Raw genomic sequence first — 15,513 nt, forward strand, 5'->3', positions numbered from 1 at the left:
AATGGGATCATCAGGAGGTGGGTGCTGCAGGATTTGGGTGCTGAAGATCCTGGGAGATTTGAATTTCAGTGGGATCATGGAATGAGGGTGCTTGCAGGATTTGGGGTGCTGCACTTACTGGGAGATGTGGGGTGCACTGGGATCCTGGGGATGGGGGTGCTTGCAGTATTTGGGGTGCTGCAGATCCTGGGGGATTTTAATTTCAATGGGATCATGGAATGGGGGTGCTTGCAGGATTTGGGGTGCTGCAGGTGCTGGGGGATTTTAATTTCAATGGGATCATGGAATGGGGGTGCTTGCAGGATTTGGGGTGCTGCAGATCCTGGGGGATTTTAATTTCAATGGGATCATGGAATGGGGGTACTTGCAGGATTTGGGGTGCTGCAGGTGCTGGGGGATGTGGGGTGCACTGGGATCATGGAATGGGGTGCTGGGCCTATTGGCAGATTTGGGGTGTTGTGGATCCTGGGGCTTTTGGGCTCCGTGGGTATTAGGGGATGTGGCTGCAGAGGGATTATGGGAACAGGGGTGCAGGATTTAGAGTGCTGTGGGATTTGAGTTGTTTTGGGGTACTGGGGGATTTGTGGCACTAGAGGTGAAGGGATTGGGGCGCTGTGGGATTTGGGGTGCTATGGAAAATGCAGGATTTGGGATGCTGCAGGATCATGGGGACAGGGCTGCTGAGGGATTTGAGGTGCTGGAATTGAGGGGATTAGGGCACTATGGGATTTGGGGTGCAACAGATGATCCAGAGTTTGGGGTGCTGTGGGATTTGGGGTGCCGTGGGTGATGGGATTTAGGGTGCTGTGGGATTTAGGGTGCTATGGGTGGTGGGATTTGGGGTGCCGATGGGATTTAGGGTGCTGTGGGATTTGGGGTGCCGTGGGTGATGGGATTTGGGGTGCTGTGGGGTTTGGGGTGCTGCAGGTCCATGAGGACGGTGGTGTTGAGAATTTGGGGCCCGGGCAGCCCCCCCAAACCGGTCCCCCCCAAACCCCCCAGTATCGAACTGGTGGGCGGGGGGCGTGGCCGGTAGTAACCGCGTGGCCCCGCCCCCTGCATCCATTGGCTGCCGCCCCCCCGCCCTTCCCACGCCGATTCATGAATGAAAGGGGAGGGGGCGGAAGGGGGGGCGCGTTCACCCCTTCGGGGCCGGGCGCGGGGGTCCCCGCGGGGCTGCGGGACCCCCGAACCCCCTCCGGGGCCGTGCCCCACCTTGGGGGGGCTCCCACAGCCCCCTCCCCTCCACCCGGCCGCGTCCTTCCCTGGGGCGGGCGCCCTCCCAGTGCCGTACTGGTGCGTACTGGGAGCGGCTCCTGCGCCTTTAAGAGCGGGCGTGGCCGGTGACGTCAGCAGGGCATGAATGAACAGGAGCGGGCGCGCGGCCCCGCACCCCACACCCCCCGCACTCCCCGCGGGGCCGCCGCTCGTGGGGCGCGCCCGGGACCCCCCAAAACCGCCCCGCCATGGCCGGCACCCTCCCGGCCCTCACCCTCACCCTCCTCCTCCTCACCGCCCTCAGCCCCCTCGCCGCCGAGGAAGGTGAGTCCCCCCCACTTTTTTTTGGGGCGGGGGAGCACCCCGAAACTCCTTTATTGCGGGCACCCCCAAGGGTGGGGTGGTTTTGGGGTAAATTCGGGTGGTCTGGGGGGAGCTGAGGAGTCGGGGAGCGCTCTGAGGGTAAAGGGGGATGTGGGTTCCCCCTTCCCCCCGCACAGTTTGGGGTGCGGTGGGGAGTCTGCAGGTGCCGGAGCACCTTTGGGGCAGGGGGGGAAGGTTAAAATTAGGGGGAAAGTTGAAATGAGGGGGGAGAAGTTTAAATTAAAAGGAGAAAAGTTAAATTAAGGAGCAAAAGTTAAAGTAAGGGGGGGGAGTTAAAAAGGTGTATGGGGAGATAAAAATACGGGGGGGGGGGGCAGCTAAAATTGGGGGACAACTAAAATAGAGGAAAAAGAATTTTAAATGGGGAGAAAAAAGTTAAAACGAGGAAAAACCCAAGAGTTTGGGGCAACTTTGCCCATGCCGAGCGTCCAACTGACGCACCGGGGCCAGGTCCTGCCGGGAGCCCCCAAAGGAGACTGGCCCAGGGGTGAAGGTGGGGGGGATTAAAAAATAAACCCCCAAAAAGGGGAATATCACCTTAAAATGGAGCGTTTCCCATGGGTGGTGCAGGGTCGGGTAGGATCCGGCCAGAGAGCTGGAAAACAATGTCAGGAAAATCCCAAAAAATTGCTGGGAAAAAACAAGCAGCGTCTCGGCCTCCACCTCGCAACCCTTCCCCCAGTGATTTAGGGGCTTAGTTTGGCAGGATTTGGCAAAAGAAAAGGGGGAAAATCACTTTTTTGTGTATACCTGGAATTTTTTTAGGACTGAGTTTCTATAAACTCTGCCTGACGGCTTTAATTCGTCATTTTTTGAGGCTAAAGTGGAAGAATCCAGCCCCAAATGCAAATAAATCAGAGGCTGGGATCAAAAATACTCCCTGAAAACTAAAAATGGGGTAAAAACCCCTAAAATGAGGATTTTTGGAAGTACTGGGGGGACAGCAGAGGGGATGATCCCGTGGCAGCTGTGGGATTTGGGGTGTGTTCCCAAAGTGCTGTTTCCCAGGAGGGAATACTGGGATTTGAGGTTTTAAAAGTGCGTGGGGGGAAAGGGAAAGTGGTGGGAGAGTGGTGGGATTTGGGGATTTTGGGGGGATTGGTTCCCCTCTGTGAGATCCAGTGGGATTTGGGATGAGCTGAGGTGGGGACGAGGTTAAAGAGGAGAGAATGGAGCAGAATTGGACTGGGATGGGATCAATTTTGGGATTATGATTGGGGTTCAGATTGAGATTGAGGAGGAGATGAGGTTGGGATGAGGATGGGATTCATTTTGGGATTGGGATTCTCGTTAAGGTTGAGACAGGGATGGCATTGGGATGGGGACAGGAATGGGAGCGGAGGGGATGGGATTGGGATTCTCGTTAAGGTTGAGACAGGGATGGCATTGGGATGGGGACAGGAATGGGAGCGGAGGGGATGGGATTGGGGTTCACTTTGGGAAGGGAATTCGGATTCAGGCAAAGGTTGGGATGGGGTTAGGGCAGGGCAGGGGACAGAGATAAGGATGCAGCCGGAATGGGACTGGGAATGGGACGGGGATGCTGCTCCGGAGCGCGGGGGCGGCGCTGAGGGTGGCGATGGAGTTGGTGGCCACATCAGGTGGCACTGGGGGTTGGGGCGGCCGTGGCCGGGTGACGAAGGCGACGGAGAATTTGATGATGATGGCGATGGCGGTGGTGGGTACAGGTGACTCCCGGGACGTGGCTGCGGCCCCGGCGCTGTCCCGGGAGCTCCCGGCGCTGCTGCGCCCCTGGAGCAACCCCGGCCCCGGGACTGTCCCCAGAGCCACCCCCGGGGGCACTGGCGGGGAACCCCCGCCCGCTCCGGCCCTGGCTCCGGCAGCTTTCCGCTCTCCGGAGGCTCGCGGGGGGGATTTCCAGCCTCAGGAAAACCGGGATATCCGCCCCGGCATCCTTCCTGACCCCGGGCACGGCGCGGGGGGGACGCTGCAGCCACCCGCGTCCCCCCCAGGCAGGTTCTGGGGTCCCCCCCAGGCAGGTTTTGGGGTGCCCCCCAGACCTGACCCTCCCGGCACCCGCCGCGAGCCCGTCCGTGCTCAGCCGTGGGAGCTGGGGGGGCACATCCGTCCCGGAATGGCCCCGTCCCGCCGGACCCATCTCGCCGCTGAACCCGGGCGTCCGGGCACATTCCTGGGGGGTGATTCACCGGGGGGCCCCGCTCCCTCCCCGGCCTCCTCTTCCTCCTCTTCCTCTCCCGGCGCTGGATCCGGCCGCCGCCCTCGGCGTGCCAGGGCAGGTCCCGCCGGGCCCCGCGGCTTCCCCGCCTCTGGGGGCGGCCCCCGGGGGGCTTCTTCCAGCGGAATCTGCCGGGAACGGGGGGATCCGTGGGTCCAGGGGACACCTCTGGGGCCTGGGACTGTTTGGAGGTCCTGGGGACATCCATGACTCTTGGGGACCTGGGGACATCCATGACTCTGTGGAAATGGGGTGGATCTGTGGGTCCTGGGGGTATCCAGGGGTCTTGAGGACATCCATGGAACCTCCTGGCATCTGTGCGTTCCAGGGATGTCTGTGAGTGCCCAGGCCATGCAGGGATCCTGGTGGGATGTCTGTGGGTCCTGATGGCATCCACAGGTCCCAGGGATATCCACAGGTCCCTGGGATATCCACAGGTCCCTGGGATCCACAGATGTCCCCAAAATTCGTGGATCTCCTGGGCACCTGCACCCAGGACATAGATAAATTTGGGGGCATCTGTGGATCCCAGGAGTGTTTGCACATCCTGGGGACTTCCATGGGGTTGTCCGTGGGTCCGGGGGGATGGACATCCAAGGGCCAGAGGGGGTCTATTGGTGGCACCTGCAGGTCCTGGTGGCATCTGCTGACATCCCTGTCCTCTCTCCTCTCCCACAGTGGTGCTGCTGGACTTCGCCAAGGCACATGGGGAGCTGGGCTGGCTCACCCATCCCTATGGAAAAGGGGTGAGCACCCATGGATCTGACATCTGGCCCCGCAGGCCAGCACCCGGATGGGGAATGGGGACAGCCATGGGGGCGCTCCACGGGGATGGGACAAGGACATCTTTGGGGACCTTCACAGGAATGGGGATGAGGGCATCCATGGGGGTGGCAAATGGGGACCTCCATGGGAATAGAGACATCCATGGGGATGGGCCTGGGAGCATTCATGGGAATGGGGACAGGAGCATCTGTAGAGAGGGACCTCCACAGGAACATCCCTCAGTCATGAGGATCTCCATGGGCATAGGGACAGGGACACCCATGGGGTTGGAGACTTCTGCTGGAATTGGGCTGCGGCCCTCCATGGGACCAGGAACACCCATGGGTATGGACATGGGAACACCCACGGGGTTGGACACCTCTGGGATGTGTCTGGGGACCTTCATGGGGATGGGGACAGGGGGAATGAGATGAGGACAAACCCATCCCTGGGGACAGTGCCTCAGTTCCCCTCCATAGCCCCATTTCTGTCTCCGGGGACAGTGGGACCAGCTGCAGAACGTCCTCAACGACTCCCTGATCTACATGTACTCCGTGTGCAACGTCCTGGAGGGCGAGCAGGAGAACTGGCTCCGCACCAACTGGATCTACCGCGGCGTGGCCCAGCGCATCTTCATCGAGCTGCAGTTCACCGTGCGCGACTGCAACAGCTTCCCCACGGCCGGCGGCGGCTCCTGCAAGGAGACCTTCAACCTCTACTACGCCGAGTCTGATGTGGATTACGGCACCAACTTCCAGAAGCGCCAGTTCAGGAAGATCGACACCATCGCTCCGGACGAGATCACCGTGCAGGAGGATTTCGCCGCCCGCAACGTGAAGCTCAACGTGGAGGTGCGCTCGGTGGGGCCGCTCCACAGGAAGGGTTTCTACCTGGCCTTCCAGGACCTGGGCGCCTGCGTGGCGCTGCTCTCCGTGCGCGTGTACTACAAGCGGTGCCCGGCTGTGGTGCGGGGCATGGCGCGCTTCCCGGAGACCGTGGCCGGTGCTGACTCACAGACCTTGGCCGAGGTGCGGGGCTCGTGCGTGGCCGAGGCCGTGGCCGAGCAGGCGCCGGCCCTGCACTGCAACGCCGACGGCGAGTGGCTCGTGCCCATCGGGGAGTGCCTGTGCCGGGCCGGCTTCCAGAGCCTGGGAGACACCTGCCAAGGTACGGACTGGGCTAAACCGAGGGGTTTCTGAGGATGGGCCAGCTTGGTGCGTGCCTGGGGCGGGATGGGAGGGAACAGGAGTGGGGGTTTGGCCCCAAAATTCCCAATCCTCAGCCTTGAGTGGATTGTGGAAGGGCTTAGCTGAGAGAGGGGTGGGGTGTCACTATAGGACATGAAAGAACACAAGTGCACACCGCTGATTTCAAGGTGAAGAAAAAAGGGAAGTTTATTTTCTGACTCTAACATTTATAGTTTTCTAAGAGTGCTAGTGGATTGGAGGGTGACAGTGCCACCTCTCCAATGACACTGGACAGACTAACAGTCTATCAACTTTCTCTTCTTTTATAAAAGAATGCAAAACAATGAGTTATTTACAGAAAGCCTGTGAGAAAGTTCGCTACAAGAATGTCAACATTAGAAGGCTTAGAAAATCTTAAAAAACTAAAGCAACAGGCGGGGCAGTGATTGCAAAAATGAGGTGAAACGCCTGAAAAATTCCTGATTCAGAGTTGGAGAAACGAGGTTTTGGCTCCAAAATTCCCAGCCCTGGATTCTCATTTTTCAGCATCACCACTGTAGAGAGAACTCAGACAGATGAAGGGTGGGCTGGGGGGATCCCAGTAGTAATAATAAAGTAAAATAAAGTAGCAATATTTTACAGTAGCAATACAAAGCATTGTTAAATTGCTACTTTAAAGTAGCAATACAAAGTAGCAAAAAAAAAAAAGTAGCAGCTGCAAAATAAGATTAAATACCCTAAAATTCCTCATTTGAAGTGGAGAAATTAGATGTTGGACCCAAAATTCCCCATCCTGGATCAGTCCCCTTCAGCATCACTAATGCAGTGAGTGCAGCAGGGCTCAGCCAGGAGGGGGGTGGTTTTGGGGGGGCTCCCCAATAATAAAGAAGCTGCAAAATGAGCCAAACTCCCCTAAACTCCTCTCTGGGTGCTTGGGGGGTGCTTCCCCCCACCTGCCAGTTGCTGATCCCATGGATGGGGAGCAGGATTTGGGATCTCACCGGTGTCTCTTTGTGTGTCGTCCCCCCCCCCAGCTTGTCCCCCTGGCACCTTCAAGGCCGCGGTGTCCTCGGGGGGCTGCCAGCCCTGTCCCCCCCACACCCTGCCCTCCCCGGCCGCTGCTGCTGCCTGCCCATGTGAGGATGGATTTTTCCGGGCCCCTGAGGACCCCCCGGAGCATCCCTGCACCCGTAAGTCACCTCCGGAGGGGGAACACTGTGTTGTCACCTCACTGAGGTGACACAGAACCACCCTGTCCCCTGACCCTGCCCTATGTCCCCTGTAGGTCCCCCCTCGCCCCCACAGGCTGTCACAGCCCTGGGGTTGGGAGCTGCGGTGCAGCTGCGCTGGGCCCCCCCGGCCGACCCCGGTGGCCGCAAGGATGTCACCTACAGCGTCACCTGCGAGCAGTGCTGGCCCGAGAGCGGCGAGTGCCGGCCCTGCGACGGGGGGGTCCGGTTCTCACAGCCCCCCCAGGGGCTCACGGGGACAGAGGTCACTGTCACCGACCTGGAGCCACACGTCAACTACACCTTCACCGTGGAGGCCCGCAATGGGGTGTCCCCCTCCAGCCACCAGCGCAGCGTGGCCAGCGCCACCATCAGCGTCAACCAGACAGGTGAGGGGACACCAGCAGCTCCCACACCTTCCCTCCGTGGTGGGGACACATCTGTGGTGTCTCTGTCCCCCATGGGAACACCTCAGTGATGTCACTTTGTGTCCCACGGCAGAGCCCCCCCGGGTGACATCAGTGAGCCTGGATGGACGGACGGCCACCAGCCTGGTCCTGTCCTGGACGGTGCCACTGCGGCAGCAGAGTCGGGTCTGGAAGTACGAGGTCACCTACAGCAAGAAGGTGACAGCCTGATACCTCCGTCCGTGTCACCTCCATCCTTGCCCCCACTTGTGTCAGCTCTGTTGATGCAATCTCCATCCACGTCATCTCTCCATCCTTGCCCTGAGCCACATCAGCCCCCCATCCACGCCACCTCCATCCTTGTCCCCATCCCTGTCACCTCCATCCCTGCTCCATCCACGTCACCTCCCCATCCACGTCACCTCCCCATCCACATCACCTCTGTCCTTGCCTCCATCCATGTCCCTCCCATGTTCATCCCTCTATCCATGTCACCTCCATCCCTGCCCCATCCATGTCACATCCCCACATCACCTCATCTTTGCCCCACCCGTGCCACCCCTCCCTGCGTGTCACCCTAATGTCACCCTGCCGTGTCCCCAGGTGGATGAGAACAGCTACTCAGTGCTGCGCTGCGAGGGCACCTCTGTCACCCTGCCCAAGCTGTCCCCAGGCACCGCCTACGTGGTTCGGGTCCAGGCTCTCACCGCCGATGGCCACGGGGCCTTCAGCCCTCAGCACGAGTTCGAGACCCTGCCCGAGGGTGAGGAGGGGCTGGGGGGTGTCAGGAGTGCGGGGTGGGGGCTCCAGGGGGTGTCAGGAGTGCAGGGTGGGGGCTCCAGGGGGTGTCAGGAGTGCGGGGTGGGGGCTCCAGGGGGTGTCAGGAGTGCGGGGTGGGGGCTCCAGGGGGTGTCAGGGGTGCAGGGTGGGTGCTCCAGGGAGTGCAGGGCTCACCTGGATGGTCCCCGCAGGTTCCGAGGCCATGGCATCAGCCACCGTCATCGCTGGCAGCATCGCCGGCGTCGTCTTTGTCGTCTTCCTCTTGGTCACTCTTCTCTTCATCCTCCGGCGGTAAGGGGGAAAACCCTCCCCAAAATCTCCCAAAAACCCCAAAATGTTGTTGTCCCACCACCAAATATGGGCGAGGGATGATCTTTTGGGACAAAATGCTGCTTTTCCGCAGGAAGAGGAGGTCACGGCCACGCCAATCTGCCGAGGACGTCTACTTCTCCAAGTCAGGTGAGCCATGGGACAGTGGGGACAACAGGGATGGGCAGGGGGTGACAGGGGTGCTGACCCCCTCCTTGACACTTCCAGACCAGCTGAAGCCCCTCAAGACCTACGTTGACCCCCACACTTACGAAGACCCCAACCAAGCCATGCTCAAGTTCACCACCGAGATCCCTCCTTCCTTCATCACCCGCCAGAAGGTCATCGGTGCTGGTGCGTAGCTTTGTCCCCCCAGAGACACCCCAAAATCACAGTGGGACAGGGGGGCTAAAGGTGCCCACATTTTTTGGAGCAGGTGAATTTGGGGAGGTGTATAAGGGCACCCTGAAGCGCGGCAGGAAGGAGGTGCCAGTGGCCATCAAGACGTTGAAGGTGGGGTACACGGAAAAGCAGCGCGTGGACTTCCTGAGCGAGGCCACCATCATGGGACAGTTCTGCCACCACAACATCATCCGCCTCGAGGGCGTTGTCTCCAAGTGTGAGTGTCCTCTATGTCCTGTCCCCACAAAAAAAACACCCCAATTTCCCAGCAAAACACCCGAAAAAAAGCCATATAAAAATAGGGTGTTTTGAGCAACGGTGCAAAGGGGAATTTGGGGGACTTGGCTCTTTTTGGGGGATGAGGTTGGGGATTTTTCTGGGGAGGGAATTCAGGTTAATTTGTGAGGTTTTTATGGGGAGCTTCAGGGATTTTTGGAGGAGTTGGGGGAGTTATTTTGGGGTTTTGGTGTTGGGGTTTATTGGGGTCTGTAAGGGGGTTGAAACTTAATTGTTGTTTTGGGAATGTTTAGTGGAGGTGACTTTTTGGGGAGTTGGGGGTCTGGAGTTTTTGGGGAGAATTGGTAGGGTTTGGGTTTTGGGGGGTGGTTGGGGGTTTTTTTGTGATTTTTGAGGGGTTGGGGTTGTTTGGGGGGATTGAGTTTTTTTGAGGGACATTGGGCATTTGGGGGTTTAAGGATTTTGGGAGGGCTTGTGGGAGGTTTAGAGATTTTAAGGTGGTGACATTTTTGGGGGTTTGCAGGGATATTTTTTGGTGTTTTTACCTATTTTGGGGTCTTTCTTTTGTACAGACAAGCCCTTCATGATCATCACGGAGTACATGGAGAACGGGGCACTGGATAAATTCTTGAGGGTAGGTGACACGCCATGGCAACAATCACGGGGTGGTGGAACCTCCAACATCCATCAAAGGAGGTGGGACAACAGATGGATTCCAGGCTGAATTCTCCCCTTTTCCCAGGAAAAAGAAGGTGAATTTGGCATCATCCAGCTGGTGGGGATGTTGAGGGGCATCGCTGCTGGCATGAAGTACTTGGCCAACATGAATTATGTCCATCGGGACCTGGCTGCCAGGAACATCCTGGTGAACAGCAACCTGGTGTGCAAAGTGTCCGATTTTGGGCTCTCAAGGGTGCTGGAGGATGACCCTGAAGCCACCTACACCACCAGCGTGAGTGTCACTGCAGCGGGGTGGTGGCCAGGGAGGGGTGGCTGGCTGGCCATGGAAGGGTGGCCAAGGTGAGGGGGTGGTTAGTTGTGGTGATGGTTGGTTGTTGGTGGTGGTTGTCCAAGGTGGGTGATCGTCCATCATGGTGGCCATGTTGGGGTGGTTGAACAAGGTGGGTGATTGTCCATCATGGTGCCATGTTGGGGTGGCTGTCCAAGGTGGGTGATTGTCCATCATGGTGCCATGTTGGGGTGGTTGAACAAGGTGGGTGATTGTCCATCATGGTGCCATGTTGGGGTGGTTGAACAAGGTGAGGGGGTTTATTGGGGATGCGGGGCTGACCCCAATGTCGCTGTAGGGCGGGAAGATCCCGATCCGTTGGACAGCACCCGAAGCCATCTCCTACCGCAAGTTCACCTCTGCCAGCGATGTCTGGAGCTACGGCATCGTCATGTGGGAAGTGATGTCCTACGGAGAGCGGCCCTACTGGGAGCTCTCCAACCATGAGGTGAGTGCCCACCCTCCACCACCACCCACCAGCATTTTGGGAGACATTCAAGGCCAGGTGGGACAAGGCTGGGATTAACCTGGGACAGTGAAAGGTGTCCCTGCCCAGGACAGGGGCTGCAATGAGATGAACTTTAAAGTCCTTCCAACCCAAACCATTCTGGGATTCTGTGAATGAACACCTGTTTTGGGGGGACCATCCCTGACCCTCCTCCTCCTCGTAGGTGATGAAGGCCATCAACGAGGGCTTCCGCCTCCCGGCGCCGCTGGACTGTCCGTCAGCCATCTACCAGCTGATGATGCAGTGCTGGCAGCAGGAGCGCAGCCGGCGCCCCAAATTCCCCGACATCGTCAGCATCCTCGACAAACTCATCCGCGCCCCCGACTCCCTCAAGGCACTGGCAGATTTCGACCCTCGGTGAGTGCAGGGAGCGCCAGGATGGGGTGGGGGACAAGAAGAGGGAGGGGAGCAGTTGCCCACAGCAGCTGTGGCTGCCCCTGGACCCCTGGCAGTGTCTAAGGCCAGGCTTGGAGACTCCTGGGATAGTGGAAAGTGTCTGTGCCCATGGCAGGGGTGGAATGGGGTGGGTTTTAAGGTCCCTCCCATCCAAATCAGTCTGGGATTCTCTGATTCTTGCACGTCTGTGTGTTTTCTATAATTTTTTGCATAATTTTGTTTTCATCTTTGCGTTTTGTGCATCATTTTTTGTACTCTCATGGTGCTGATTTGGGTTGAGTTTTGCATCTCTGCACTCTCTCATTGCTTCTGGCATCTCCATTTCTGCATCATTTTTTGGTATTGCCCCATTTTCACATTTCCACTTTTTGAAGCATTTCATTTTCTGCATCACAATTTCATCATCTCATTTTTGCATTTATGTTTTGGCACCTTCCCATTTCTGCATTGTTTTTCCATCCTTCCATTTTCATATAATTTTTCACATCCTTCCATTTCTGCATCATTGTTTTAACCTCCTACTTTCACCTCACTTTTTGCACCATTTCATTTCTGCACTATTTTTGCATCCTTCCAGTTTTTGGCATTATTTTTTTCCTTTTTCCATTTCCACTGAATTTCTCATCTTCCCATTTTCACATTATTTATTGCATCTTTTCAACTTGTGTTATTTTTCCATCCTTCCACTTTTGCATCTCTATTTGCCACCCTTTCATTCCTGCATCATTTTTGCACCTTTCCGTTCTTGCATAATTTTTTGCATTGTTTAATTTCTGCAATATTTTTGTGTCCTCACCTTTCTGTGTCATTCTTTGCACCTTCTCATTTTCACATTGTTTTTTGCACCTTCCATTTTCACATTATTTTTTTGCACCCCTCCATTCCTGCATCATTTTTTGCATCATTTCCTTTCTGCATCGCTTTCACGCCCTTCTGTTTTCACATCGCTTTTCCAGCCTTGCATTTCTGCGCCACTTTTTTTGCATTTTTCTATTTTTGCCTCATTTTCCCGCAGGGTGTCCATCCGGCTGCCCAGCACCAGCGGCTCCGAGGGCGTCCCGTTCCGCTCGGTCCCGGAGTGGCTGGAGTCCATCCGCATGCCCCAGTACACCGAGACCTTCATGGCCTCAGGCTACAGCACCATCGAGAAGGTCCTGCAGATGACCAGCGAGTGAGTGCTGTCCCCGTGCTGTCCCCTTGACCCTGCCAGGCTGTCCCTAGGATGTGTCCCCACGCTGTCCCCATCCCCTCCCCTCCAAGTCCCAAGGGACAGGGATGTGCTGGGAACGGAAACCACTTCTGTGGCCTTGGTGGCCTGAGGGATGGGATAAAATTAGATGTTCCTTGGCTGGAGAGGCCAGGATGAGCTGTATCTGTCCATCTGTCCCTTGAGATGAGCTATGTCCATCCATTCCTTAGGATGAGCCACGTCAGTCTGTCCCTCCCCCGGGATGAGTCATGTCCATCCATCCATGTCCATCCATCCATGTCTACTCTGATGAGCTGTGTCCACCCCCTCATCCATCCATCCATCCATCGGGATGAGCCGTGTCCATCCCTCCATCCCTCAGGATGAGCCGTGTCCATCCATCCACCCTCCCCTGGGATGAGCCATGTCCATCCATCCCTCCATCCCCTGGGATAAGCCGTGTCCATCCGTCCATCCGTCCATCCATCCATCCATCCATCCATCCATCCATCCCTCAGGATGAGCCATGTCCATCCATCCCTTGGGGTTAGCTATGTCCATCCATCCATCCATCCCTTGGGATGAGCCGTGTCCATCCATCCATTCATGTCCATCCATCCATTCATGTCCATCCATCCATCCCTTGGGATGAGCTGTGTCCACCCCCTCATCCATGTCCATCCATCCATCCATGTCCATCCATCCATATCCATCCCTTGGGATGAGCCGTGTCCATCCATCCATTCATGTCCATCCATCCATCCATGTCCATCCATCCATCCCTTGGGATGAGCTGTATCCATCCATCCATCCATGTCCATCCATCCATCCCTTGGGATGAGCCGTGTCCACCCCCCATCCATCCCCCGCCCCAAGGATGCTGCTCCTGGGTCCCCCCAATCCCGGGCTGTGGCCGTGGTGGCCCCAGCCCCTCCAGCCCCATTCCCCCATTCCTGACTCCGTGTTCTCCCGTTCCCTTTCCCAGGGACATCAAGCGGATCGGGGTGCGGCTGCCGGGCCACCAGAAGCGCATTGCCTACAGCCTGCTGGGGCTGCAGGAGCAGGCAGGGGCTGGGGGGGCCCCGGGCTGACCCCGCACCCCCAGAACTCCACATCAACCCCCCCTCCTCCCCGAGGGGTTTATTTATTATTTCTGTAATTATTAAGGGGTTTTTTATAGTGTTATTGATATTGTCCCCGCGCCTGGGGATGAAATGGGTGCTGCCCCTTCCCTCCCCCCTAAAAAAACGGAATTTCAAGCTTTTTTGGAACTGGGGGAGGGATTTTTCTTCTTATTTTTCCCCCACATTTCAAGAAAAAAGGGCTCAGTCCCAAAACTGATTTATTTTTGCTTTTTTTCTCCCTATTTATTCCTCTCCCACCAGGTTTTTGGGTGTATTTTTTGCCCTTTATTGCTGATCTACCAGTGTTGCCTTGTATTTTTTAACCTAATTTATTCTATTTTTGTATATTTATTGCGAAGAATTAAAGGTCGTGTCAGGTTTGGGAGAGAAAAAAGGGGGAAATTTTAAAAACCCAGCTCGGATGCTTTTTCCCCCCCCTTTTTTCATAGATTTATGGGGATTTTTGTGGGGTTTTGAATAAAAACATGTGCTTTTTTTCTAGAATATTCTAGAATATTGTGTTTTCACACTGGTTCACAGAGATTGAGGGAATTTGGGGGACAAAGAAAGGGGGTTTCCCCTAGATTTTAGGGGTTTTAAGGGCATTTAAAGGATTGTAAGAGGGTTTTAAAGGGTTTTTTTAAGGTGTTTTAAGGATTTTTAAAGGTTTGGGGGGGCATTAAGGGGGAGTTAAGTAGGTTTAAAGTTTTGGGGTTTTTTAGGCATTTTAAAAATTTTAAGGAGTTATCAGGGTTTTTAAGGGGGGTTGGGGGCTTTAAAGGGGTTTTAAGTTATTTTTTAGGGAGGCTTAATGTTTTTTAAGGGGTTTATTTAGGGATTTTTTGGAGAGTTAAGGGGGTTTTAAAAGTGAGAGGTTTTAGATGTTTTAATGGGGGTTTAAATGGGTTAAAGAGGATTTTTAAGGGGGTTTAAATGAGTTAAAGAGGGTTTTTAAAGGCGTTTACAGTTTTTAGGGGGTTATCAGGGATTTTAAGGGGTTTCACAGGGCTCCGGGAGCATTTCCCATCCGGGGCCCCTTTCCCCAGCAAAACCCAGGAGGAATTTGGCCTTTTCATCCCCCACCGCTCCCCCGAAGCCAAAGCCCGGCCGCGCCGGCTGCCCGGAGCCTGCAAATGACTGGGTAGGAAAACGCCGGAAAAAGGGGTTTGACTTTTTTTTTCTGCCCCAAACCATAATAAGGGACGGGTGGGAGGTGAGGGCGGACCAACATCGCGCTGCGAAAGCCGCGGGTTTGGGGGATTTTCACCCCGTTTGGGGGCACTTTGGCCCGTGGATGTCACGAGTCCGTCGGGCTCAGCCCCGGCGCCGGCCGCGATCGCGGCTCAAAGTCCGGCGGCGCCCGGGAGGGGCCGGATCGGGAGGGGCCGGATCGGGAGGGACACCCCGGGCTGGGCCGGATCGGGGGGGACACCCCGGGCTGGCCCTGGCACTCCCCGATCGCCTGTGTGCCCGGGCGGGGCCGGGCAAGGAGCCCACGGGCTGGGGAAGCCACGGGGAAACTGAGGCACGGGGACAGCGGGGCTTTTGGGGTGACGGGCAGGGCTGGGGGTGCTGCTCGCTGACCACCCCCGGGCGATCGGGGGGCTGCGGACCCCTCCCCTGCTCCCCTCGCTCCTCCCGTGGGTGCCGCAGCCCAGCCCCGCTCCCAGCGCCCAGCCCGGAGCCCAGCCCAGCTCCTGCCCCACTTTTGGGGTGTCTCCCTGGCGCTGACCCCGCTTCACCCGTCCTGCGCTGGGCCCGGGCATGCCCGCCCTGCCCAACCTGCCCCGCCACACCTAATTAACCCCCCAGGCTTAATTACGGCTTCGTTAGCGCCCGATGCGCCGCCCAAACCCACTGTGCCCCCGTCCAGGGGCACCGAAGAGCTGGGGGGACTCGGCCCCCATTCCCCCCGGATTTTGGGGTCACTAAACACCCACCCCCTGATTAATTGCACTAATTAAAATGAGGATAATTATGTGATGATAATTTTAGAAGGGGGGCACAGGAGGTGTCACAGAGACTGGAGCACTTTGCTGCATGTCCTGGGCAGTTTTGGGGTGATTTGGGCGGTTTTAAGCATTGTTGTTGGGTTTGGGAGGGGGTGATCCCCCCAAAAGAAGCCGGCAGGGCTGGAGGAAGAGGAGGAGGAAGCACTGATGGGTTGATGGT

The 15,513-nt window shown here is 56.8% G+C and overlaps 1 protein-coding gene across 1 annotated transcript; it reads left to right on the forward strand.

Annotated features, from left to right (window-relative positions):
* The first annotated feature begins 9 nt into the window (after window positions 1–9).
* EPHA2 (EPH receptor A2) lies at window positions 10–13,845 on the forward strand. Its single transcript, XM_054647662.2, has 17 exons — window positions 10–1,542; window positions 4,478–4,545; window positions 5,068–5,731; window positions 6,786–6,941; window positions 7,037–7,369; window positions 7,482–7,606; window positions 7,991–8,150; window positions 8,359–8,458; window positions 8,571–8,626; window positions 8,705–8,830; window positions 8,913–9,095; window positions 9,688–9,749; window positions 9,858–10,067; window positions 10,423–10,572; window positions 10,796–10,989; window positions 12,044–12,199; window positions 13,203–13,845. The coding sequence occupies exons 1-17, from the start codon at window positions 1,467–1,469 to the stop codon at window positions 13,306–13,308; spliced, it is 2,925 nt and encodes a 974-aa protein (XP_054503637.2). The 5' UTR covers window positions 10–1,466; the 3' UTR covers window positions 13,309–13,845.
* Window positions 13,846–15,513: the final 1,668 nt, after the last annotated feature.

Source organism: Agelaius phoeniceus, chromosome 24, assembly GCF_051311805.1.
Source record: "Agelaius phoeniceus isolate bAgePho1 chromosome 24, bAgePho1.hap1, whole genome shotgun sequence".
Classification (NCBI taxonomy): Eukaryota; Metazoa; Chordata; class Aves; order Passeriformes; family Icteridae; genus Agelaius; species Agelaius phoeniceus.

Bases quoted from the DNA above. Each gene is read 5' to 3' on its own strand.
- EPHA2 (XM_054647662.2), top strand. From the start codon at position 1,467: ATGGCCGGCACCCTCCCGGCCCTCACCCTCACCCTCCTCCTCCTCACC. The intron at 7,607-7,990 runs GTGACAGCCTGA...CCGTGTCCCCAG, and splicing joins AGGTCACCTACAGCAAGAAG to GTGGATGAGAACAGCTACTC. The intron at 8,627-8,704 runs GTGAGCCATGGG...TGACACTTCCAG, and splicing joins CGTCTACTTCTCCAAGTCAG to ACCAGCTGAAGCCCCTCAAG.